Below are 27,807 nucleotides of genomic sequence, written 5' to 3'. Positions count from 1 at the left end.
TTGAGCATTTAGTTCATTGACATTTACTGGATGTGTATTTTGTTATGTTGAGCATTTACCAGTCCTTGTTTTTTAAGGCGAGCGATCGCCCTCGAGCACCCGCCATTCACCTGAATGTCGACCGAGGGAAGGTTTTTTTCACTCCCCTTAAAGTTACAATTTCATATTTTCTAAGAAAGTCAAAACATAATTATTTCTATGTCTTTTGCTCAATAGGTTGTCAACTCACTATTATACGATCATAGGTTATCTTTCTCACACTTAAAAATCTTCACACCGGAAATAATAACACAATTACCTCCCTTGTTTTCCTATTCCCCACCATGAAATGATATTTTTGCCAATTTCTCAACTGGCAATAGTGAATTATAGGATTAATAGGATTATTCTTTAACAAGGTAGGACTGTTTATAGATACCATCTATTTTAAGGCTTTAATTTAATACATTTTAAAAATATAACTTAAAAATATGAAATTGTAACTTTAAAACTGAAAATCGCTCTCTTTTACATAGTCATTGGGGTTTTATTATCATTTATAAAACCAGGAATAACCCCCTAACATGCATTTATTGATCTTAGAACCATTTTCAATGCACATAACTAATCACTCTCCTTAATATCAGATCACTCTCCTTAATTTCTAAATCACTTTTCTTATCAAAACTGGAAGAGCTTTTTAGGGGAGCGATTTTTTTCAATTTTCAATTCGTTGATTATGGGGAGGTTTTTTTTGGGGGGGGGGGGCTCCTCTGAAATACAAACAACAACAACTTATTTACTGGAGATTTCCATGCCAGATACTGTGTTTATTACATGCCAGATACTGTGTTTTATTACATGCAAGTTGTACTGGAGAAATTCATGTCAAGTACTGTATGTGTGTTTTATTATGTTCAACATTTAATTACTTGAGAAATTCTCATGTCTTGTATTTAGTGGAGCATTTAATTAATTGACATCTACTGTCAGGTTCTGAATGTATGATTTATTAAAGATACATTATGGGAGATTAGATAACAAGTTGGCAGTTATCACTATAATAGTTAAAAACTACATAATGTAAAGGCAACTTGCTGAAAATTTCGTTCAAATTGATCCACTATGAACCGAGAACTAAGCGGATGAAAGTTCCGCTTAGGCTCGATCATCATTACTGAAGTCGATAAGACAAAACTAATAGTCTTGATTATCCATTTAATTGTTAATCACGAAGGAAAGTTTTGCAGCAAATCGGACTGTAATCCAACAAATGTCGCAGGCAAGCCTTGACATCGAGAGCTGATTATGGTCTGGATAAGTTAATTAATGTCTAATTAATAGTTTTTATAACATTTCAGGCCTAAAGAAAGACCTACAATAGACAGATTTAGCTCTTGCATAATGTATGTTTAATTGACTTCTACTGTCAGGTACTGAATGTATGTTTTATTAAGTGAAGTATTTAATTAATTGATATTTCTATGAGAGTAATGCACGCCAAGTACTGAGTGTGTGTTGTATTAAGTTGAAAATTTAAATGGATTGATATTTACTGTAGAAACTCCGGTACTGAAGGGGTGTTTAATTCACTCCGGTACGGAAGGGGTGTTTAATTCACTCCGGTACTGAAGGGGTGTTTAATTCACTCCGGTACTGAAGGGGTGTTTAATTCACTCCGGTACTGAAGAGTTGTTTAAATCACTCAGGTACTGAAGGGGTGTTTAATTCACTCAGGTACTGAAGGGGTGTTTAAATCACTCAGGCAATCTGATTAAAACACAGATCCTATTTCGTTTCGTTTTTTGTTCTTCAAAATTCGTTTTACTTGTCTTTACTATACCAGGATCTGAAAGAGTTGTTATAACACGCGTTCTGGTTGAAGTAAGGGATTAGCCAATGAAACTGTCTGTTGCAGCTAGTTTTTGCTGTGAGGTGGGTATCCCACTAGAAACATCAACGCTGATTGGTTAATCAAATGCCTGATGTCATAGGGTCAAAAGCCGCTCATATGACCACTGACATGAGCTCCCACTACAGCTGGTCAGAGTTTTATGTAGTGGAGGCCATCAAAAGTATTAAAAAAAAAAAAAAAATGAAATATTGATCTGTGTTGTAATCAGGCCCTGAGTTCACAAAGCATTCTCAGACTTAAGTTGAGAATTTGCTCAACTTTCAATCACAGTTTATGAGAAATATCTTTGATCCAGAAACACAAAACTTCATACGTAGTTTCTTATTGATGTATTTGATTCAATAAAACAACAAAAGTTTTATAATGGGCTATATTTTAGTTAAAATAAGGTGAACAATTTTGAGTAAATTCTTAACATTAGTCTGAGAATGCTTTGTGAACTTGGGGCCAGATTGAAACTTAGGTACTCAGCGTGTGTTTTATTGATACAAATCCTAGATTTGTGCCTGACATTGTCTGTGTCAGGTGGCTTATTTTTAGGGTTGGGAATTTCCATTGATATGGTCATTTCAGCATTTGAACAATAATCATTTTGCATTTTAACATGTAACTTTTATGATAAATTTTGTGTTTTTACTAAGATGTATTTATTAAAATCATTTTATAACCAGTTCTTTTACATATCCTCGTCTATTACACTGCATACCATAAACGATTATACAATCATTTCAGGAACGGATTCTAGTATTGACCTCATATTATGTACACAATCTGGTCAGTTATTCCGACAGCTGTCTGCTGTTTCTCCTTGTCAGCGGTGCAGGATGGAGGGCCTGACAAGGTCAGCTGTTGGAATTCGATATAAAAGTAGGCCATAGTGCTGCTGTCTGGGCAAAATTCCCCATTGCACACTGTATGGCATGTGCCTGTCTTCATTAGCCCAGTTCGGAGCAGAGCAGTAGGAAGTTAAAACCCCCATTTCATTTCGTTATTTTGAATTCTTATGATGCTACACAGCCTGTACACTGGGTTCCTATGATAATTGTTACCTAGACATCCAAAGTTTAGACGTAAACAAGGGGTGACAGTCGACTGCTCGTATTGTGGTCACTACCATGTTTTATATGACCAGCACCACAGAGGGATATATCAGGCCACACAATATAAATGTTTTTTTTGGGGGGGGGGAGGGGGATTGGATGGTCGAATGGTTAGCACGTGTGCGCTGTATCATAAAGTCTGTCATTGAGTCACTGGCGTGGTTTCGAATCCCTGGTTGTACGTGGCAAGGAGTAGGGTCCATTGGCAGTTGGAATTCGATATAAGAGTAGGCCATTGTGCCACTGCCCATTAGCCCAGTCAGAGCAGAGGAGTAGGATGTTAAACCCCATTTCATTTCTTGGGAACTGACAGCTAGGAGGTGAGGGGGGGTTTTTTTGGTTGTTTTTTTTTTTACCTCATTGCTGGCTAGAGGATGGTACAAAATAAAATTTGGATAAAACTAACGTGTAAACCTGAACGTTAATTAAGCCCGTCAAAAAAAAACCCATAAAGAAGTTGCTTATATTAGGTGGACACTACAATGGAAAACTGACATTTGGGTCAAAGATGCCTCATATAAAAGCTAAATCTGCCTAATTGCAGATCTTTCATTTGTCTTAAATGTTATATAACGATCTAGCCCATCAGATGCTTTTATTTAAACACAATTCTTTGTTAATGGACAATCAAGACTTTGTTTATTATCATAACAATGGTAGAAATGACAATCAAGACTACCCTGTTCTAACTGCAATAACTTCACTCAGAATGAAGTAATTTGACTGAAATTTTCAACATATTCCTTTTTCATTATCTATTATAGCCAGAACTATCAGCTCTTTATCTAAATCGATCAGAGTATAAATGAAATCATACTACCTACATGAATTCAAAATGATTGCACTGGGATGGAGGTTCAGAGTATAAAATGAATTCATACTGCCTACACTGGGAGAGAGAGAAATGGGGTTTAATGTCCACTGGACACAAACTAGGTCATTTTGGGACTAACACATGGTTCAATTTTATTTCATTAATTCGCTTGGGTGGGAGGAACCCGGAGAAAACCAACAAGGTTGGACAGGCGACCCTACTCCTTGTCACGTACAAGCAGGGTATCAAAACCACACCAGCTGACTAAATGACAGACCGTATGATACAGCGCGCATGTGCTAAACCATTCGGCCATCCAACCCCCCCACCTACACTGAGGGTTCAGGGTATAAAATAAATTACTTACATGTATGCCCAACACTTTTTTGGTTGGGAGTAAAAATGAATTTGTACTGGGGAATGGAGCATAAAATATAAAATGATTTACTTCTGCCTACAGTGGGGGTTGAGAGTATGAGTTTTGTGGTATTCAAGCAGATTTGGTCGATTAAACGATTTACTGCAGAAGTCACATTTATACACCTTTCCTCCTACGTGTAATCTACGATGTTGTTTTAATAAAGTATTCTGGGTAAATGATTCATCACAAACATCACATTTAAATGGCCGTTCACCTGTATGAATCCGCCTGTGTAACTGTAACGGATAATTCTTTCTGAACGATCTGCTGCAAAAATCACATTTAAATTCCTTCTCGTCCGTGTGCATGTTAATTCTGTGTGTTTTAAGAGAGGATTTTGAAGCGAAAAATCGGCTACAAATTGGACATTTAAACGGGGTTACTTGTCTCGTATGATTTTCTACGTGAGTTTGAAACTTATCTTTATATTTAAATAATTCACGACAAATTGGACATGTAAATAATTCTGTGTGAGTTTTACTGTGTGCTTGTAGGTTGTTGAATTCAGAAAAACATCGTTTACAAACTTGACATTCATACGGTTTCCGTCCTGTATGACCTGTAAGATGTTTCCATAGACTTGAACTACCAGAATAAGATTTATCACAAATATCACAAGCAAATGGCTTTTGTTTATGAATTAATGAGTGAATTTTTAGGTGTTTTTTCGTATCAAATGATTTATCACAACTGTCACAATTAAAGTTTTTGTTGGCTTTTTTCATTTGGTTTTTCCCCGTAAAACTGTTTTGCTGTTGGGTGTCTTCATCAACAGGGTCTGTATCCTGTAAAATATAAAATTATTAGGGAGGGAGACCAATCTGATTAAAGCACAGATCTATATTTCGTTTCGTTTTTTTATACTTTCGATGGCCTACACTACATGAAGATCTGACCAGTTGTAGTGGAAGGTCGCATCAGTAGTCATACGAGCAGCTTTTGACCCTATCTCCTCAGACATTTGCTTAACCAATCAGTGTTGATGTTTCTAGTGGGATACCCACAGTTCCGTGCAACACAGACCAAGAACTCACTGTAACAAACCATTTCAATAGCTAATCCCTCACATCAACCAGAACACGGATTATATAACAGCTCTCCCAGATCCTAGTGTAGTAAAGACAAGTAAAACAAAACTATAAAAAACGAAACGAAATAGTTTCTGTGTTTTAATCAGATTGGGAATGATAGAAATCAGGATGTATATATCAAGTGTCCTGGGGAAGAACGATCTAAGTCACATTTTTGTCTTTTCGCATAAAAGGCAAAACAAACTTTTGGATGAGAATGCTTGACGCGAACAGAACAACGAGTGGGTTTAATTAAATTTCAACCTACAACCTAACCAACCTCTCAACTCTTGTATCCTTCAGCCTCAAAATCATGAATATTCACCAAAACCTGGCAGAAAATGTATTTTCAAACGGATTTTCTTCGATTTTACACCAAAAAGTCAATAAAAATCGCTATGCAAAAGGGGAAAGGGAAAGAAAGACTAAAAATAACTTTCGCCCTACATTCGTGGGTGACTGCGTAGAAATATTTAGTGAGCTGTGTCCAGTTATATTTACCAGTGTTGAACAACTTGTGTTAACTTCCTCTTCCTCCAGATGACTTTCTTCACGAATTTCTTCACGACATAGACATGTGCAAGCAGACGAAAGACCAATTAATAATTTACCACAAAAATCACACTTGGATTGTTTCCCGTTCGCGTGCTCCTCAAGTCTGTGTTTTCTAAGAGAATATTTAGACGTAAAACATCTCCCACAAACAGGACATTTAAAAGGAGTTTCTACTGAAGAATGAAGTCTCATCTGAGTTTGAACAGCATGAGTTTTACTGTGTGCTTGTAGGTTGTTGAATTCAGAAAAACATCTCTTACAAACTCGACATTCATACGGTTTCCGTCCTGTATGACCTGTAAGATGTTTCCGTAGACTTGAACTACCAGAATACGATTTATCACAAATATCACAAGCAAATGTTTTCTCCTGAATCAATGAGTGAATTTTTAAGTCATTTTTATTATCAAATGATTTTCGACAGTCATCACATTTAAAGTTTTTGCTGGATGGTTTTTGTTGGTGTTTCTCTATAGAACTGTTCTCAGGTGTGTTGTAAATATCAGGAGTGTCTTCTGTATTCTATAAATATATGTTATATATATGTAATGTGATATTTTATAGTGTTTAAATGAAATGAAACAGGTTTAACATCCTACTGTTCTGCTCCGAACTGGGCTAATGAAGACAGGTATATGCCATACAGTGTGCTATGAGGGAAATTTTGCCCGGACAGCGACACTACGACCTACTCTTATATCGAATTCCAACTGTAAAGGGATCTTTTACGTGCACGCCAATGTTTACACGGGCCTTAAAATATGGTCTAATTTCATTTTAATAATTCGCTTGCGCGTAGTGCGTCTTTGGCAGTGGGAGGAAACAGGAGGACCCAGAGAAAACCCACAAGGTTGGACAGACACCCCTACTACTTTTCACGTACAACCGGGGAATTGAAACCAATCACAGACCTTATGATACAACGGCATGCACTAACCATTCGACCATCCAACTCCCCCTTGTTTGTCTGTCTGTTCAGGGTTGGCGGTTACACTAGGGCTCTTCCGAGGCTGAAATATAGTGTATAGGGGTAGCCTGGACTAGGGAGTAACATAGGCCTGGTGACGATGGTCTACCGCTTCCTGTTTCAGTGTTATGCTACTTCCATTTCATGGTCAAACGCTAGTAGTTATTAATGTATCGCCATCTTGGTACCAGGGCTACGTCAGGTCAACCAGCCAACCGCTAGTAGTTATTAAAGTATTGCTGTCTTGGTACCAAGGCTACGTCAGGTCAACCAGCCAACCGCTAGTAGTTATTAAAGTATCGCCATCTTGGTACCAAGGCTACTTCAGGTCAACCAGCCAACTGCTAGTAGTTATTAAAGTATCGCTGTCTTGGTAACACGTTGTTGTGTTCTGTTTGGTTTGTGGTCTCTGAAACTAATACAAAATTGGGCTAATGAAGACGGGCATATGCCATACAGTGTGCTATGAGGGAAATGACCTACTCTTATATCGAATTCTAACTGTCAAGGGATCTTTTACTCGCAGGCCAATGTTTACACAGGACCTCGGTTTTTCATCCCATCCGAACGACTAGACAGCTGTCCTTGTCAGGCCCTCCGTCCTGCACTACTGACAAGGGGGAACCACCCCGGAATGAAACTACTACAATCTCAGTGATATTTACCATTGTTGAACAACACTCATTCGATTCCTCTTCCTCAAAAATATCGGTACCTTTATCCAGATTATCCAGGCCACTTTCACCAAAACTCTTCTTAGGTCGATTCTCGTCTGTACTTTTATCTTGATTATCCAGGTCACTTGTCTCAGGTCGTTTCACTTCCGTGTGCTCACTGGTTTCGTGTTTTCTAAGAGAAAATTTAGATGCAAAACATCTCCCACAAACACGGCACTTATAAGGACTCTCTTCAATAGAATGATTTTTCATATGAGTTTGAAACTTTTGTTGATCTTTAAATAATTCACGGCAAATTGGACATGTAAATAATTCTGTGTGAGTTTTACTGTGTGCTTGTAGGTTGTTGAATTCAGAAAAACATCGTTTACAAACTCGACATTCGTATGGTTTCCGTCCTGTATGACCGGTAAGATGTTTCCGTAGACTTGTACTACCAGAATAAGATTTATCACAAATATCACAAGCAAATGGCTTCTCCTGTTCATGAATTAATGAGTGAATTTCTAAGCCTCTTTTCGTAGCAAAGGATTTTCCACAGTCATCATATTTAAAGTTTTTCTTGTTGGGTTTAAGTTGGTGTTTCCCTATAGAACTGTTCTCAGGTCGGTATTTGCCTATAGAACTGTTCTCTGGTCGGTGTTTCCCTATAGAACTGTTCTCAGGTCGGCGTTTCCCTATAGAACTGTTCCTAGGTCGGTGTTTTTGGATAGAACTGATCTCAGGTCGGCGTTTCCCTATAGAACTGTTCTCAGGTCGGCGTTTCCCTATAGAACTGTTCTCAGGTCGGTATTTGCCTATAGAACTGTTCTCTGGTCGGTGTTTCCCTATAGAACTGTTCTCTGGTCGGTGTTTCCCTATAGAACTGTTCTCAGGTCGGTGTTTCCCTATAGAACTGTTCTCAGGTCGGCGTTTCCCTATAGAACTGTTCCTAGGTCGGTGTTTTTGGATAGAACTGTTCTCCGGTCGGTGTTTCTCTACAGAACTGTTCTCAGGTGGGTGTTTCTCTACAGACATTGGTTGCTGGTTCTCTACCAAACTGTTTTCAGGTTGGAGAGTTTCATCCACAGCCTCTGTCTCCTGTAATATAAATTTATTTATGATATCAATCAATATTTCAAATTTTAAATTTATTCAGAGTTAATTCTACATTTAACCCTGGTATCGTGCCAACACAAGAAGCATTGGGGATGCTCGATTCACAGTCCGGAACGTCCCGAATTGACAGAATTGCAATCGAGTAACGCAGAATTCAGTTCTGTCACAGTTCTGTCAGTCCCAACAACGGAGGTGGTAGGAGTAGAATCGTGACGTAATTAAAAGGTTTCGGCTGCACGGTTGGTTGAGATATTTACTTATTCAGTCGACGCATGCGCTGTAGCCCGAAATCACCTTTTCCCTCTATTGTCACTATTTTTGGAATTGAAGGAATTCAATTCCGGAACGTTCAATCGAGTACCCCCATTGACTTGCTCTGATGGATAATTCAAGCAGTATTACTTGGGGGGTACTCGATTGAATGTTCTCAATCCCAAAAATAGTGACAATCGAGTGAAAGGGGGTATTTCGGGCTACAACACATGCGTCTCCTGGATAAGTAAATATCTCAACCAACCATGCAGCCGAAACACATTCGTTGTGTTTAATTCTACTCACACCACCTCCGTTGTTGGGACTGACAGTACTGGGACAGAACTGAATTCCGTGCCACTCGATTGCAATTCTGGACGTTCTGGACAGTGAATCGAGCTTCCCCTTGGACATTAAACTCCATATAAATCTAAAATTTTAATATGTTTATCATAATATTTTTTTCTCTGTTCTTTTCTTTACATTTATTTTGCCTGGGAAGACCATTACCAAACTGATTCATTCATATGTCACTTATTATTGCAGCCAAAGTACAAATGATAACTTTCCTTTATGTCTTTCTGACATTCGATAAATGTTTTTTGTTTGGGAACACAAGATGTTTTTTGGTTAAAGTTTTTTCTACTCAAATTGCCCAGCGTATGTAGATCTGTGATAGAGATTCATTCATCATCCACTGCATATCATCGGTGAGAGAGAGAGAGAGAGAGAGAGAGGTTTATGTCTACTCGATACAAATTAGTTCATTTCGGGACTAACATATGGTTCAATATTTCAATAATTCGCTTGCGCGTAGGGGTCTTTAGCAGTGGGATCGATAGTTGATTATGGTCTGGATCAGTAAATGTCTAAGATAACATTTCAGACCTAAAGAAAGACCTGCAATAGACAGATTTACCTCTTGAATAATGTACATGTATGTTTAATTAAATGTTATTTAACATGGTTTAAGCAAATAAGATATTATCCGAAAAATGCAAATCAGTGGCTTTAGCCATGTTTTAAAACAGAATGTTTTACAAAAAGTGTTAAATGACAATAAATGCTCCAGTTATTTCGAAACTGAAACAAATTTATCAATATTATAAAAAGGTACTTTTACTGTTTTGTTAATTTTGAAAGTTTAATTGATATTTACCATGATGGAGTAATCCTCATCAACTTCATCTTTCACAGGAACGGCTATACATTCATCAAATTCATTTTCATCAAAACTTCTCTCTGAGTCTGACTCTAAACCATTAACTTGAGTAGATATTCCTGGCTTTTCTTTATCGTGATTTTCACAATGTTTCTTTAGACCTGTGTGTGACGTATAATGTTCTTCTTTAAAGTGACGTTCGTAATGTTTCTGTAGATCTGTCTGTGACGTATCACGCTCTTCTTTAACGTGACTTTCACAATGTTTCTGTAGACCTGTCTGTGATGTATCACGCTCGTCTTTAACATGACTTTTGTAATGTTTCTGTAGGCTGGTTTGTGACGTATCACGCTCTTCTTTAACGTGACTTTCACAATGTTTCTGTAGACCGGTTTGTGATGTAAACTCTCCACCACACAATTTACACTGATGAATAGTTAGAACATCGTCGCTCAGTAAAAAGCAGTAATTGTATTCCATAGAATTGTGACCTCTATAAGTTAGAACATCGTCAGTTATTTCTGTTTTAACATGGAGGTGTATTTTACTGTGTTTCTCCAATTGGTTATAAGTTTGAAACACATCGTCACATACTGAACACTGATGAAAGTTTTCCTGTATTATAACAAAAAAAAAACATTTTAAAACACAAACACATCTGCTTCATATACACACTTTTTAAACTAAACATCTACTTTGAGCTTTAAGAGTGTGTTTGCGAGAGAATCATGCAGGGAGCGGCACATGGTGGGTGACCGATTTTCACCATTTTGTTTATGCATGATGGGTAACCCCTCCAAACCCCACTGCCACAATTTTAGATCAATCAAACCATTTTTAAAGTGTAGAAAAATTTTGAAATTTTAGACAAAAAAAAGCCCCCAAAATCATCATTTTCTGGCCATTTGTCAATTATGGGGTACAACTAAACCACGGCGAGTAGATTAATGAAACTTTATTGGGTAGCAGATATGATTAGTGAGTATACATATGTACAGTTTGATGGACTTTCATTGAGAGGTTTTTGGTATAGGGACTTAGTGCTTCAAGGTACCAAAATAGCTCAATTTAGGTATGCCATTTTATTATATCTATATCTCACCCACTGCGGGTATAAGAATTTTTTTGGAATGCTGACTGAAAAGGCAAAGATCTGTAGTATTAAGATCAAGAAAAAAACTGGATGGCACGCAACTCGTTTAGTAGTAAATAATCTCCATTTGTCTCCCCAAAATAACGATTTTCACCAAAAATGACGAAAACGCACCGCTTTATGCATACACTGAACTGTGTAACAGGCACTGGAAACCAAATTAACGTGGGTTCCAGTTCCATTAAGTATCTAATCATGAAAATTGAGCGAGCTCATAATTACACCGTTAAAATTTTTAAGCGTTGAAGTTTGAAAAGCTTAATTTACTGTAAATACCAAAAGAATTGTTCTTGGTAAATATAATTAATCTCTCTCGACTAATTTTTTAAACATTTTATTAATTCGGCAATAATCTCATGATCTAGTACTAGTAGTAGAAGGATGATGAATTTTGAAACAGCAAATCGTAAAAACTAAATAGTGTAATTTATACTAACATATAGTGGTCATACAAATCTGTCTATACTTGAAAAACGAATCAAGCGATATTTCAAAAATATAAAACAAATAGTATATTTGCGCAAGGTCACTATTGTAGCATATCAACACTGCCGCAATTAAAGCAAGTTTCTGTTCCAAATTATGACTGGTCAATAGTCTGATTAATAACCAATACCCAACTGCGTAACAATATCATTCGGGTTCAAACAGAGCTCCAAACATGTTTACATAACGTTACATCATGATTCACGAAAGGTTTTGGAAGACCCAGATTAAACGAAAGACTGTCATTTTGCAGATTTGATTGAACGGAAAGAATAGACACACTTTCTTAAAAAATTAAGTATCAGAAGTCAATCCAGCAATGGCCAGAGAGATATTTCTCAGGCCATTGCTTCAGGAATATGCTATTGTAGTTTCTTTCGGATAACTGGCTACTAAACCTCATTTTATTTGTGGAAAAAAGACGGGAAAATAAATAGTTGATTTCAGCCGTCATCTTGGATGCTGGAGTACAAACCTAACTTCGGCCTAGCAAATAATAATAATGATGTTCGTTTATACAGCGCACATACGCCATGCACAGAGGCATTTTCACTGCGCATACAATGAAATTCATTTATTTAATCCTGATGACAAGGTGGGTTTTAAGTTTTGATTTCAAACAAGAAAGAATTTGAGATGATTTAATGATCTCCGGACGATTGGTCCACAGTTTAGGCGCATTTACCGAGAACGATCCGTATCCAAATGAATTTAATTTCCACCTTGAGCAACACAACTGATGGAGCTGTGTCCGGTCGGAGATTACGCGAGGGAACTTGTATTTGCATAAGCGTTGGCTAAGCTATTCACACACTGATACGTCAAAGGCAGACTTTTGAAGATGATTCTTTCATTTATTGAGTAGTTTCAGAACAGGAGTAATATGAGAGAATTTTGATAATCTGGTAACAATTCGAGCTGCGGTATTTTGTACAAGTTGATTTTTTTTAATATTGGCACTAGATGTTTCTACTAACAAGCTGTTACAGTAGCTAATCAATTGTCTTATATGGCCAATGTTCCTGGACTGAAGATAACATTGTCGACAAATTTCACTAATGAGACTGTCCATGCTTAAATTGAATCCCATCCTAAGTTCTTCACAGTGTTTCATGGTACAAGTATTGCATCTCGTACAACCATATCATTTGGACTTGTATTTTTCAGATGTGTATTTGGGCCAAATAAAATACATTCTAATTTACTTATTCAATTACATTTAATTTCAACATATTTCTTGTCATCCTATCTTTAATGCCACATCAACACAACTTGATGTCAGAATAATTAGGGGATGAAACAGTTTTTGAAAAGGAGTAATTTGCAATCAGCTGTGTGTCATCTGCATAAGAATGTCGTCCTAGAAACCCAATTATCGATTAGATGTCCTAAATTCTTAGTATACATTACAGAAAGGATAGGGCCAAGGACTGATCCTTGTGGAACTCCTGAATTATCTGTACCGGCCCTGCTGGAAGACGGTTGCACGGGGCATTATCAGGCCTAATAATCCAGGCAATGAATGATTTTATTGGAAAATAATGTCAGAAATGAAGTCATTTTCTTCAAGTTCGACCATCAAATTTAATATGAAAGAAATCCGTGCCAGTCATTTTCTCAAAACTAAATAATAGTATTAGTAGTCCTCAACTTCCATTATTAATATAATTGTCCTCAGTCCCGCAGTGGGTGAGATATAGCATCATGAAATTTATATGTTTTAGCATATAGCAAAAACTGTGTCTCAAAATAAATTCCTCATGGCGTCAAATGGTTTCGGAAAAATTTAATAGTCATATATATTGAAGTAGTAGACAAGATCATTCATAAAAAAATAATTTAAAAAATAAAAATTCAATAGGCAATTTATGGGAAATATTTGAATTTAGGGCTTTTTTTGTCACAAAAAAGATGTGTTTTAACTCTAAAATGGCCATAGCTGGTTCTCCGTAACTACAAGGTTGGTGACCCTCATATTTCATGTGGGGTATATGGGGTACCCAATGACAAAAACTGCAAAGTTTGGTCAAAATCACCAGACCCCACTTGTGCCGTTATTTTTCAATTTTGCATGATTCTCTCGCAAACACGCTCTTAATGATAAAATGAAATGAAATAAAATGTGGTTTAACGTCCTACTGTTCTGCTCCGACTGAGCTAATGAAGACAGACATATGCCATGCAGTGTGCTAAGAGGAAAATTTTGCCATGACAGCGGCACTATGGCCTACTCTTATATCAAATTCCAACTGCAAAGTGATCTTTTACATGCATGCCAATGTATACACAGGACCTCTGTTTTTCATACTATCCAAACAACTAGACAGCTGTCCTTGTCAGTTCCTCGCCCTGCACCACTGACAAAGGGTAACTAGGTCGGAAAAGCTTTAATGATAAATCAAATTATTAAATTTGTGCATACCGCTACTTTAATTCATACTTTTGAATTCACTTACAGTGAGATTGCATTAAGGCACACAAAATTGATTCTAAAAACAGTTACATTGAGAACTTTGTAGGCCAACACCAGGATCGAACACTGTGGCTGTCATTTATCAGGAAAAAACAAATTCTCGATAAAAAGATTGATAAATGGATAGTGCAAATTACCTAAAGCCACCCAAATCCACAAATATTTCAACTTAATATCACAATAATTTATATCGCTATTTGATAATGTATCGTTCTTTATGCCAAATTGTCATTTTTAATTTAAAATTGTAATGCTATATTATCAAATATCAATATAAATTATTGACGTTGAGTTGAAATAATGGTGGAATTGGGTAAATCTACTGTCGATAAACTGATAAATCTTAAATCTACCATAGCCCGCATGTCATAGCTGCAGACAAATACATTTCAAGGGAACCACGCCTGACATTTTGGTGTTTTACACTCCAAAACCGAGTCTGAAGTGAAACCAATTGTCTGGCTTTAGTCTGAACCTTTGACAAACGAGTCCAAACCATCGTTTGTGTGGAGTCCGAAAGGTGGTAAGACTGAAAGATTGTGATATGTATAATAAACTTTATTGATTGGAGTCTGGTTAGAAAAGATAGAAATTCAAACTTACACCACTGAAATATTTCAACATCTTTTTTACTTTTCTGTTGAATTTTTGTAAACCTTCGCTAAACGAGACTGAAATAAAATTCTAAAGCTTCAAAATCTCGGTACATTGAATCAGTTATTTCTATAACGATAATAATTTATAAATGTATAAGTATCTGAATAATAGGCCTACGAAGCACCCAAGCTATAACTGGCAGACATCAGACAAATGGCTGCTAGACGTCACCAAAAGCTAGCAGACAAGAATAAACATAGTTCAAAATATTCACCTCTTTGCATAATGAATTGATCTGCTCTAATCACGTGATCAATTCTGTCCAGTGGTCGCCGTCGATACTGATTTACAGTAGAAAACACAGAATATAACAAAAAGAAAGGAAACGAAATACAATATTAATAGTAGTTTGAACCTTACAATTCACCCTAAAGTGAGTAGTGTACCAGGATAATGTTTATATTTTATGAAAGATAATAAATTGTTCTTTCAAATGGTATGTGATAATATAGTTGGAATTTGATTTTTCATATTGCATTCCACTGCGACAAGACAGCATCCTATATCAATATGGCCTCGAAGTCTGCTACCCCACCCCTCTTATACTTTACAATTCACCCTGTAGATATTAATGTGCCAGAAAAATGATTACATTTTATAAACGATAATAAATTTCTCTTTTAAATGGTATATGATATTATACTTGGAATTTGATTTTTTATATATCATTTCGTTGCCGCAAATGGCAGGATCCCGTATAAATACCGTCTCAAGGTTTGCTACCCCACCCCTCTTATACCTTACAATTCACCCTGCAGATATTAATGTGCCAAGAAAATGATTATATTTTCTGAAAGATAATACATTCCTCTATTAAATGGTATGTGACAATATACTTGGAATTTGATTTTTCATATAGCATTTCGTTGCCGCAAATGACAGCATCCCGTATAAATACCGTCTCAAGGTATGCTACCCCACCCCTCTTATACCTTACAATTCACCCTGTAGATATTAATGTGCCAGGAAAATAATTATATTTTCTGAAAGGTAGTACATTCCTCTATTAAATGGTATGTGACAATATACTTGGAATTTGATTTTTCGTACAGAATTTCGCTGATGCAAATGACAGCATCCTATATTAATATAGCCTCAATGTCGGCTACCCCCACCCCTCTTTTTCCTTACGATTTGGAAAGAAGATATCAATGTGCCAAAAAAATGTTTATATTTGATGAACGATGATAAATTTCTCTCTTAAATGGTATATGGCATTATACTTGGAATTTTATTTTTCATATAGCTTTTCGCTGTCGCAAATGACAGCATCTTGTATAAATACCGTCTCAAGGTATGCTACCTCACCCCTCTTATACCGCATAATTCACCCTGTAGATATTATTGTGCCAGGAAAATGTTTATATTTTATGACCGTTAATAAATTTCTCTTTTAAATGGTATATGATATTATACTTGGAATTTGATTTTTCATATATCATTTCGTTGCCGCAAATGACAGCATCCCGTATAAATACCGTCTCAGGGTATGCTACCCCACCCCTCTTATACCTTACAATTCACCCTGTAGATATTAATTCCAAGTATATTGTCACATACCATTTAATAGAGGAATGTATTATCTTTCAGGAAATATAATCATTTTCCTGGCACATTAATATCTACAGGGTGAATTGTAAGGTATAAAAGGGGTGGGGTAGCATACCTTGAGACGGTATTTATACGGGATACTGTCATTTGCGACAACGAAATGCTATATGAAAAATCAAATTCCAAGTATAATATAATATACCATTTAAAAGAGAAATTTATTATTGTTCATAAAATATAAACATTTTCCTGGCACAATAATATCTACAGGGTGAATTATGCGGTATATGAGGGGTGGGGTAACAGACCCGGAGACGGTATTTATACAGGATGCTGTCATTTGCGACAGCGAAAAGCTATATGAAAAATAAAATTCCAAGTATAATGCCATATACCATTTAAGAGAGAAATTTATCATCGTTCATAAAATATAAACATTTTTCTGGCACATTGATATCTTCTTTCCAAATCGTAAGGTATAAGAGGGGTGAGGGTAGCCGACATTGAGGCTATATTAATATAGGATGCTGTCATTTGCATCAGCGAAATTCTGTACGAAAAATCAAATTCCAAGTATATTGTCACATGCCATTTAATAGCGGAATGTATTATCTTTCAGAAAATGTAATTATTTTCCTGGCACATTAATATCTACAGGGTGAATTGTAAGGTATAAGAGGGGTGGGGTAGCATACCTTGAGACGGTATTTATACGGGATGCTGTCATTTGCGGCAACGAAATGCTATATGAAAAATCAAATTCCAAGTATATTGTCACATACCATTTAATAGAGGAATGTATTATCTTTCAGAAAATATAATCATTTTCCTGGCACATTAATATCTACAGGGTGAATTGTAAGGTATAAGAGGGGTGGGGTAGCATACCTTGAGACGGTATTTATACGGGATGCTGTCAATATGCGACAGCGAAATGCTATATGAAAAATCAAATTCCAAGTATAATATCATATACCATTTAAAAGAGAAATTTATTATCGTTTATAAAATGTAATCATTTTTCTGGCACATTAATATCTACAGGGTGAATTGTAAAGTATAAGAGGGGTGGGGTAGCAGACTTCGAGGCCATATTGATATAGGATGCTGTCTTGTCGCAGTGGAATGCAATATGAAAAATCAAAATACAAGTATATTATCACATACCATTTGAAACAACATTTTATTCTCTTTCATAAAATATAAACAGTATCCTGGTACACTACTAACTTCAGGGTGAATTGTAAGGTTCAAACTACTATTAATATTGTATTTCGTTTCGTTTCTTTTTGTTATATTCTGTGTTTTCTACTGTAAATCAGTATCGACGGCGACCACTGGACAGAATTGATCACGTGATTAGAGCAGATCAATCCATTGTGCAAAGAGGTGAATATTTTGAACTATGTTTATTCTTGTCTGCTAGCTTTTGATTACTTCTAGCAGCCATTTGTCTGATGTCTGCCAGTTATAGTTTGGGTACGAAGCATTAGCAGAAAGAAAATAAATCTGAATCTCGAAACTCTCGAGAGGTGACAAGTTGTATTCCACATACAGACTAAGACTAGACCAACCCGAGTAGTTCACATTCGGCGGGCATATACTTCCACTACGTTTTTTTTTTGTGTCCGATGTATTTCCTATTGCATTCCTACATACCTTTGACAGAAATTACACTCAGGGATGAGCTAATGGTAATGGAATGGAATCATTACACTTTTGAACTAATGGTCATGTATAATGAGCAGGGATCACGTTGGCTTTCAATGTTTATCCAAAATTGATAATAATTTTTATATAAAAAAAATTAATATTTCCAATGGTAACAAGCATCAAAGAAGTAAATTAAGTATTTCTGACAAAAATCCCCGATTCATCATTCTTAGTGAAGTGATGGCTGAGGTGATCTCGGCCAACCAAGGACCGGTTAAATATTCGCCATTTTTTCGACAATGAATTAAAAATCGGTTATTATAAAGCCGACAATAACCTATATAGGAGACGCTCTACATTCATGGTGTCTGCAGCGATGAATTAAAAATGCGGTTATTATTAGGCTAGCCACCAGTCTAATCTATTAAAAAGCCTATAGATTAGAGTAGGCCTAGCATGGCAGACGCCCTGCACTGGTCCCTTAGCAAAAAGTCCTACAGAATACCAGTGTAGTATTGTATATAATTCTATAGAAAAACTAAAACTATAGAGTTTTTTTTTTTTGGGGGGGGGGGCGTGTCCCATTTTCTATAGGATAAAATTCTATAGTATTCTACAGAATTTTGGGGGCCTGTAGGAAATAACGGCCCCAAATATTCTATAATTTCTGTAGCGCACATCCTATAGTTTAAATAAACTTTGTCTTTATTTCATTGACTTATCTGAAGAATAATTTATTATCTGATATTTTTGTTGTGAAGATCTACATTTACTGGCATTTTTTGGAGGGTGGGTGGGGAATTCCTTTGAGTGTCAACATGTATCACTATTTCATTCATATTATATACACTATTTTATACTTAATATTTTATTTTTCGTGGTAAGCTTATTTTAGTTTGTCATTTGGTATCACAATAAAGGAAACCGTATCCAGGAAAATTATGTTGGAAAAGTTTACAGAATTCACACAAGTGCCTCACTAAATTCTGTTGTAAACTATAGTATGAATAAAAGACATCACCAATTTATGAAATCTGTGGTATAGAACATTGTTTCTACATTATTATGTAGGAAACTATAGTAGGCTATTCGTTAAAATGGTTTAAGTACAGTATACATATAAATTCTACAGAAAACTATAGAAGGCTCATGCATTATATTTTTCTCCACAAAATCTATAAAAAAAATGTCAGAATGTCATAGAAAACTATAGGATCACACAACTGACTTGAGACAATAAGTTAGTTCTATAGAAAACTATAGTTTTTACCACCAAATCTATAAGAACGCCAGCTGACATAAGAATACAAGTTAGTTTTATAGCAAACTATAGTTTTTACCACAAACGCTGTAGAAAACTGAAGGATTACTCAAATGACTCGAGGATACAGGTTAGTTCTATAGAAAACTATAGCAGCCCAATGAATCTGTAGGTTTATTTTTTTTTCCAATAGTTTCTTACAGTATTCTATAGAATTCTGTAGGAAATTACACTTGGAAAATATTCATCTATCAATCCTACACAAAACTATAGTACATGTTTTTGAATCTATAGTCATGTGAAAAAAAACTACAGAATGAATTTGTTTTCCTGCAGCATTCTATAGCATTCTATAGAATCCCACAAACTTCTATAGAAACCTGTACTTTTTCTATAGGACTTTTTTATAAGGGGTGTTAGAACTTAGAAATGAAATGAAATGGGGTTTAACGTCCTACTGTTCTGCTCCTAACCTGGGCTAATGAAGACGGGCATACGCCATACAGTGTGCTATGAGGAAAATTTTGCCCGGACAGCGGCACTACGGCCTACTCTTATATCGAATTCCAACTGCCAAGGGATCTTTTACGTGCACGCCAATGTGTACACGGGACCTCGGTTTTTCGTCCCATCCGAACGACTAGACAGCTTTCCTTGTCAGGCCCTCCGTCCTGCATCACTGACAAGGGAGAACCACGCCGGAAAATCTGGATGAACTTTCTCGGCCAATGCAGGGATCGAACACCCGACCTCCAGGCTAGCGAGCTAGCGTCTTACCCACTTAGCCACGTGATTCCCGTGTTAGAACTTAGAAGTTCGTTAGCTGCGAGAACATATAAATCTGAGGTTGAGATAATCTGATTGATACGTGAGATATTAATATGGTCTATTAATTGAGCAAGGAAATTAGATTATTCAGCGATAACAGCATTATACCGTACCTCTTTCTTTTCAGTGGCATTTTAGGCTCCGACATTTTATGATTACTTGTCGTCTGATCTGATTGAATTTTGCGCGGAAAATCAAATAAACACTCGGTCAAACAAAGAATCCGAATGCACGGGCACAACAAGGGCCAAAGTTATTTTTAGTCTCTCTCTCCCTTTCCCTTTTCCCCCTTTTGCATCGCGATTTTTGTTGACTTTTTGGTGTAGAATCGAAAAAAAGGGTTTGAAAATACATTTTCTGCCTGGTTTTGGTGAATATTCATGATTTAAAGGCGGAAGGATACAAGAGTTGTGAGGTTGGTTACGTTGAAATGTAGGGCCGGAAATTGCATGTTTAGTTGTCTCTACTTCCAGCTTGTGTATCTCAAGTTTTCCATGGTGAACCTCATACATGCTTTTGGGCAAGAGTTTGCCACATGTTGCTCCATCTGTGGCAGAAAGCGTTCTACTCAACGAAAATTTTGGGAAAAGTTAGAGCCGGTCTAAGAGACGAGAATTAACATTAAAGTCAATCGGGAAATAATTAGTGATCTGTGGCCATATAGGGAACAGAGATATTCCCACACTGATCAGCAGTGAATTTTCGCTAGTCCGATACAATCAATGATAAGGACGACATCGATTCGACTTAATGAGCCAGAAATATTAAATTTTTTCCTGCGACAAATTAAATTCTAAAAAGTTTTTTTTTTTATGTAATGGAAAAATAAATAATGGCGTTTGACATATTTGTAGGTAAAAATTATTTCCTATTTAGTGTAAATGGGTATCATGATTCAAAATGACTAAAAGGCAGCATTCTCTCCGAGGCAGTAACGTCTTAATAATAATAATAACAGTTTATTCACAACTACATGTACAAGCATGAGCATGGAAGTTACAACAAACATTTCACCACGTGATGCATAACAATATCTATCTACATATATTTTACAAATTAACATTAGCTTTCAAGAGGGGTACATATGAATCTAATCGACAATATTTAATGTTACAAATCAATTAACAAAGCTATATTTATATTTCTCTTTTCATAAAGGCAATTAATACAAAACTTCTAACATTTTCTATACACTCTTCATTATTGATTAATATATTAAGTTGAATTGAATCAGTTATATGAGGTTTGATGAATGGTGAAAGGTATTGTTGCCTCAAAGTATCATAAAATGGACAATACTTGTCGAATCTGAATCCCATTTAGGAAATCTGCTTCATAGTTCGTCAAAACATGAACATTTACGTCAATGTATAAATAATTTTACTGTTAAAAGTAATGTAACATTAAGAAATTTTACATTCTCCTCATCTAAAGTTAAATATAAATTATTCAAAACTTATTGTATGCCCCTGTATGGGAGCCAACTATGGGATTTCTCACAAAAGTCATTAGTAGAGAGTTTTTAAGTAGCCTGGAGAAAACAGGTAAGGAAAGTATTCAACATTTCCCCAAGAACCCACAATAGTTTATTGAATATTATATGTCAAGATTTGTCAATTGAAACTCAGCTTCATAAACGTTTTATTAAGTTCTGTCATAGTATTATACATAGTAGTAATTTATGTCTTCATATATGTGGACGTACTGCGTTGTTGGGAAGTCAGTCTACTATGTGCAATAATATCAATTACTTATCATATCATTATAATATAACAAAATACAATTTAGAACGTAAGTCATTGTTAAATATTGTAGATAAAATAGAATGTCATGATAAAAGTTCCTGGAAGGAAAATGATAAGAGAATAGGAAATGCTATACGGGAATTCATAGATTTAAGAGATTGTTCACCATCTGAATATATAAACTTAAATGAAATAATTAATCAACTCTGTATTAATTGAGAACTTGTATATATTTATATGTATTTATTGTACTTAGTGTACGAATAAAATTTATTATTAATACAATAAGAAATGTTTTTCATCTTCTACTAATTGAAGGTTGCAGTTTTTACACAATCTCTTATTACGAGGAATAAAGGGTTCACTGTATCTTCCCTTTTCAACTTCCAGTTTATGTGCACTAAGTCTAAATTTACTGAGTGCACCCCTTTCATCTTTTTTCAGTGCACATAAATAATTTTCCATGTTATAAGAATTCTTAATATTATAATAAAATCATGTTTTGAATTTGATTTCATATGTCCATTTAGATGCTTGACAGTCTTACTCTGGTCAGTGTGTTTCCAGGACTGGATATATATATCATGTAATCGGGTTTTAAATAAGTGTAAAAAGAATTCTGTATTAAAATTTTCATTTTTTGCGGCAGTTAATATTTCACCCATTCCTGTTTCCTCTAATATAACTTGTATTTGATTAAGCCATTTACTATTAGAAGTCTTCATCTCTGTGATAGCTAGCGACATTAATGAATTATATATAACATTTAACTTCAGATTCTATCCATGTCTTAACCATTCTATATTTCACATCTAGAAAGAGAGGAAATCTGCCTAGTTCAGCAAGAACAACTGAGTTAGTAGCCTTTTTGTGAATTTTCAAAATACTCTTACACAAATTAAAATGTAGCTTTTCAATTTTTAAGGTGTTATTAATGTTTGTGTTAATATAATCACCCCAAGCATCACATGCATACAAGGTAATAGGTCTGACTAATGAGTCAAACAGTTTAAATAATATATGAGGCGAAACATTAATATGAGAAAAAGCTTTTATAATCTTAAAGTATGCCTTCAATGATTTATCCATTAAATACTCAACGCCTTTACTAAGAGAACTGGATGACTGAACTTGTGATACCTAGATATTTGTATTCACTAACATTTTCAAGTTCAGCATTGTTTATATAAAATTTCTGGAAACATGTCTTGCCAAATTTATTAAAGAGCATAATTTGTGTTTTTTCTTAATATTAATCTTCATTGTTTACACAATGTAAACAATGCACGCGCCATTCAGCCAATAATTGACGCCGCGTGCTGTGACGGCACATGCAAATGCAACCATCTTTGACAGAGATATTATTCTAGACTATCGTAATTCTCTGTGAAACAGATTGAGACATTGCAATACAACCAATGTTCTCTTAATCTTAATTACTTTAATTAAGTTGATAAGGCCATATCTGACTCAGTTAATGATTTAATTACTAGACCACCCATATCTTTTGGATGACCAAGATTTCTATATCATGTGCTTGGTTATAAGACACCCAGGTTTAACGATACAATATCTAACTTAATTAATGATTTAATTTGATGACCCAGATTCCTATATCATGTGTTTGGTTTAAAGATACCCAAGTTTAACGATACTATATCTAACTCAATTAATGATTTAATTACTAGACCACCCATATCTCTTTGATGACCCAGATTCCTATATCATGTGTTTGGTTTAAAGATACTCAAGTTTAACGATACAATATCTAACTCAATTAATGATGTAATTACTAGACCACCCATATCTCTTTGATGACCAAGATTCCTATATCATGTGCTTGGTTATAAGACACCCGGCCAGGTTGAACGATACTATATCTAACTTAATTAATGATTTAATTACTAGACAACCCATATCTCTTGGATGACCAAGATTCCTATATCATGTGTTTGGTTTAAAGATACTCAAGTCTAAAGTTACTTGGTCATTAACTGAAATCTAAATATATGGACCAAGAGTCGCTATATTACAATTATGACTTATTAAACGAAACTAGAATATACTTTTGTTTGTCAATTTTATCATAAATCACAATGTGTCCATATGTTAAATAATGTTGCATGTATATTCTTGACAATGTATACTTTGGTTACTTAAGGCGCGTATAGTTTATAATTTTGCATGAGCTGGGAAAAAATTCTTAGAATCAATAAAATGCCATCCTGTCGAGACAGCCAGGCGAACATGTTATCCCACACTAGTAGCGTGGGTCAGTTGTTCCCACTGGGATATTAACACCGATCAGTCAGATTTCTTCCATAATATTTTTATTTGTTTATAATAATAATAATAATAATAATAATAATGACTTTATTTTCTGACGGAACATATTTAGTACACTAGTTCTAATATTCAACATGTCCATCCTACTCTATAAAACTAGCAACTACACAGTAATAATATTTACAAAGTGCATATATATCATATTATATAATTAGCTTATAATAAAGACATATCAAACAAACAAGAAAGAAAGAAGGAAAAAAGGGCAAATAAACATACATTTAGGGGACAACAGTAATTAACGTGTTTTACTAACTCCTTTTTGGAGATAAAACTTGAAGACACATGTTTCACAGTTTGAGGTAGTTAATTCCAGAATACAGAGGCGGTATATTGGAATGTTCTTGTCATTGCCTTTTTCTTACTTTTTGGAATTGCTAATTTATGTTGACTTTCTGATCTCAATGTCATGGTATAGTTTCAGTCAATTTATAATTTTCACAGAATGTGTTATATAAATATGTAGGCAATTTGTCTCTTAGAATGTTGAAGGTGAACATTCCTTGGTTGTATTGAATGCGTTGGTAGATTGTAAGCCAATTTAGAGATTCAAATAAAGGTGCCGAAAGTGAATCAGGTTTTTCATCCAAAATGCTCCTTGCCGAACGCTTTTGAAGTTTATACAGGACCTCTAGTTTACCTTTATTGGCATTATCCCAAACCGTGGAACAGTAATCTAAGTATGGTAAAATATAGCCGTTGGAAAAGAAAATTCTAAGATGGTGTGGCAAATAAGGTTTTATCTTTGTCGGGAGGTAGTTTTTGGAGGATATGAAAACTACGCTACTTGTCTCAGTGAAAGACCTTATGATCCAACGAGCATGCGTTAACCATTCGGCCACACAACCCTCCTGACTATAAAGAAGGCAAGGCCCTACAGTTACATTGACCTGCAATGGCTCAAGGAAGTTTTTTTTTCATCACCCACCATCGATGATTCAACGTATTGTTTTTATAAGCAATTATGTAAGATTTAGGTAAAGAGCTGTCCGTTCTTGCTGAAATGAAATGAAATGGACTTTAACATCCTACTGTTCTGTTCCGACTGGGTTATTATGCAGACGGACAATCATACGCCATGCAGTGTGCTATGAGCGGCACGATGGCTTACCTTTATATCTAATTCCAACTGCCAAGGAATATTTTACATGCATGCCAATGTATACACATTCGAACAACTAGACAACTATCCACGTCAGACCCCACGTCCTGCACAACTGACAAGGTGAAACTACACCAGAAAATCCCGATGAACTTTCTTGGCCAATGCAGGGATCGGCTAGCGCCAGCGTCCCACCCACTTAGCCACCATGCCCCCCGCCATTGTCTCTCTTTCATATTTAAATTAAATCATTAAATGGCCGTACCGTTCTAAGCTAGTTAAAATCGTGAGTATCCGATGTTGTTTAGCTCTTGAATAATGTATCTTTAACAATTCAAATTTTACATAAGTATTCCAAATATTTTAGAGAGAGAGAGAGAGAGAGAGAGAGAGAGAGAGAGAGAGATGTTGTTTATCATCCACTCGACAGAAACTAGGTCATTTCAGGACTATCATGTTGTACAATTTCATTTAATAAGTCACGTAGAGGTCTTTAGCAATGACAATTTTTCGGGGTCATTTTGGCACACTGTAGTCCTTGGTGCTTGTTGTACGTCTGAATAGCACCATCAACATCCAACAGCATTTGTTCTCCTGGGGCAGTACCATAGGACTTCTCATATAACTTCCTGTACAGTCTGTAAAAAAATATAGAATTGCAGTGAGAAAAGGACACGTAAACGCTTCATTTTTACATACTTTCGTGTATAGCAACATGTCACAATCAGCTTCATTTTTCTAAAGGACAGTCTGTGTCAATAGTTAAAAGCTGTTATTTCTTCCCCTACACCAAGGTAATGGAATAACTGTTTGGAGCTGAGTGGGCTGAGGTTGAATAGGTAGCGCGTGCGCGTTGTATCATAAGGTCTGTCATTGAGTCAACTGACGTGGTTTCGTTTCCACGGTTGTACGTGACAAGGAGTAGGGTCGTCTGTCCAACCTCGTCGTTTTTCTCCGGTTCCTCCAGTTTCATTCCACTGCTAAAGACCCCTATCTGCAAGACAATTATTGAAGTAAAATTGAACAATATGTTAGTCCCGAAATAACTTTGTCTTTTGCTATTGATATTACCTGTGAAAAAACTGGCAATCCGGGTCCATGCTGCATTTGAAGGTCCAACTTGAACCTGTTGAGAGCGGATTCAGGGGAATGACCTCTTGAGAACAAATTCTTGAAATCTTCAACCGTTTCATCAGAAACATTGCGGTATTTCAACGAGCCTGCAATATACACGGCATGATTATACGTGGAGTTGATTCTTATCATTGTGGCAAACTTGGGGAGATGCCGGTCGTTTATCGTGGCTCTGGAAGAAAGATGGATCATCAGACACTGAGCATAATAAGAGAGTTTAAGTTGATTTGCACTTGCAGTTAGATTTTCTTTTGAATCAATGCGGTCCTTCCCACTCATCATCTGCAGAATGCCCCTAGTCTTAGCCCCAGCTTAAGTCTTGCTTGGAGAAACATACTGGTACTGAACGTTTGGGTATGTAAGCATAATACCCCTATTTCACTGACTTACATGTATTACACAACAACCACGGAATTCGTTATTATTCTATGATTATGGTAAGATGTGTTAGGCCTACCTCGTGTTAATTAAGCTATTTTCTTATTAGACCTTTCACCAGTCACTATGTAAGAATTACTGACTTGCTTCTCTTAACTACGAATCGCTTCACGGTCACAAAGACTTATACTGGACAAAGTGTGTTCTTTCTGTTTGTCATCTGCTGCTCTTGACCTTGGTATAGTATTGTGCTGTCATCTGTAGTTTATGGCAAAGATATTTATGAGGATTTGTCTTTTTCACTCTGACAGTGATTTTAGTTTAGTCTTCTCCACATAGTTTTCCTTCCATTTCTTAGCTTCTGTTTCCGTTGTGATGGCCACACGGATATCTGCGATGAAGCCGCCAGAGTTATGTTGTGGTGGTGAGCAAATGTGATACTCATACCCATCAGGAAGAAGGTCCCAAAATAAAATGAAAGAGATTAAACAGATATATTTTAGCCTAAAATTGAAATTTGTTGGATTTTGATTGGTCTCTCTTTGCAGTGGCAAAAAATTCTACACCTCAAAACTTTATTCTAGGATATTTTCATGAGATTTTGCTTATATGTCATCAAAATTAAAATTCAATTGTTGGCTTATTTGAATGATAATAAGTAAATGTCATTTCAATTCTATTTCTATGGTCATTCTGTAATCAGACTGGTCAAGTTCGAAGATTTTAAACAAGTGAATAAAAATACTACATTATATACTCATTATATTGGCATAATATTCATATTAGTGCCAATGGGTGGGATACCATAATATTCATACTAGTGCCAATGGGTGGGATACCATAATATTCATACTAGTGCCAATGGGAGGGATACCATAATATTCATACTAGTGCCAATGGGAGGGATACCATAATATTCATACTAGTGCCAATGGGAGGGATACCATAATATTCATACTAGTGCCAATGGGTGGGGTACCATAATATTCATACTAGTGCCAATGGGAGGGATACCATAATATTCATACTA

General features: G+C 35.8%; 2 protein-coding genes across 6 annotated transcripts; both read right to left on the bottom strand.

The window, feature by feature from the left end:
- Positions 1-787: 787 nt before the first annotated feature.
- On the bottom strand, positions 788-14,955 carry LOC126810049 (zinc finger protein 611). Of its 5 annotated transcripts, none has more exons than XM_050534993.2 (6): positions 14,726-14,955; positions 10,008-10,625; positions 7,487-8,578; positions 6,766-7,236; positions 5,801-6,376; positions 788-5,014 (listed from the first exon to the last, which is right to left on the bottom strand). In XM_050534993.2, exons 4-6 carry the CDS (start codon positions 6,781-6,783, stop codon positions 4,253-4,255), a joined length of 1,356 nt encoding a protein of 451 aa, XP_050390950.1. In that variant the 5' UTR covers positions 6,784-7,236; positions 7,487-8,578; positions 10,008-10,625; positions 14,726-14,955; the 3' UTR covers positions 788-4,252. The 5 variants fall into 5 exon arrangements, 3 of the variants coding, with proteins under 3 accessions (XP_050390950.1, XP_050390952.1, XP_050390947.1); XM_050534995.2 differs by having other exon boundaries at positions 6,792-7,236; XR_008785991.1 differs by having other exon boundaries at positions 4,387-5,014.
- Positions 14,956-15,512: 557 nt separating this feature from the next.
- LOC130010649 (uncharacterized) lies at positions 15,513-27,250 on the bottom strand (the record flags this gene model as incomplete). Its single annotated transcript, XM_056098415.1, has 3 exons — positions 15,513-15,531; positions 26,386-26,478; positions 27,087-27,250. Coding segments are annotated over 3 exons (276 nt in total), but the record flags the coding sequence as incomplete, so codon positions are not given.
- Between the last annotated feature and the right edge of the window lie 557 nt (positions 27,251-27,807).

This window comes from Patella vulgata, chromosome 2, assembly GCF_932274485.2.
Source record: "Patella vulgata chromosome 2, xgPatVulg1.2, whole genome shotgun sequence".
In the NCBI taxonomy this organism is placed as follows: Eukaryota; Metazoa; Mollusca; class Gastropoda; family Patellidae; genus Patella; species Patella vulgata.
Note: the sequence above shows the minus strand (reverse complement) of the source record. Positions and strands in the feature narration are given on the sequence as shown.

Excerpts from the sequence above, each read along its gene's own strand:
- LOC126810049 (XM_050534990.2), bottom strand. The coding sequence starts at position 14,746 with ATGTTGAAATATTTCAGTGGT. Across the intron at positions 10,626-14,725 it reads TGTTGAAATATTTCAGTGGT|GAAAACTTTCATCAGTGTTC; the intron begins GTAAGTTTGAAT and ends GTTATAATACAG. Across the intron at positions 5,015-5,800 it reads ACACAAGTTGTTCAACACTG|GATACAGACCCTGTTGATGA; the intron begins GTAAATATAACT and ends TATATTTTACAG.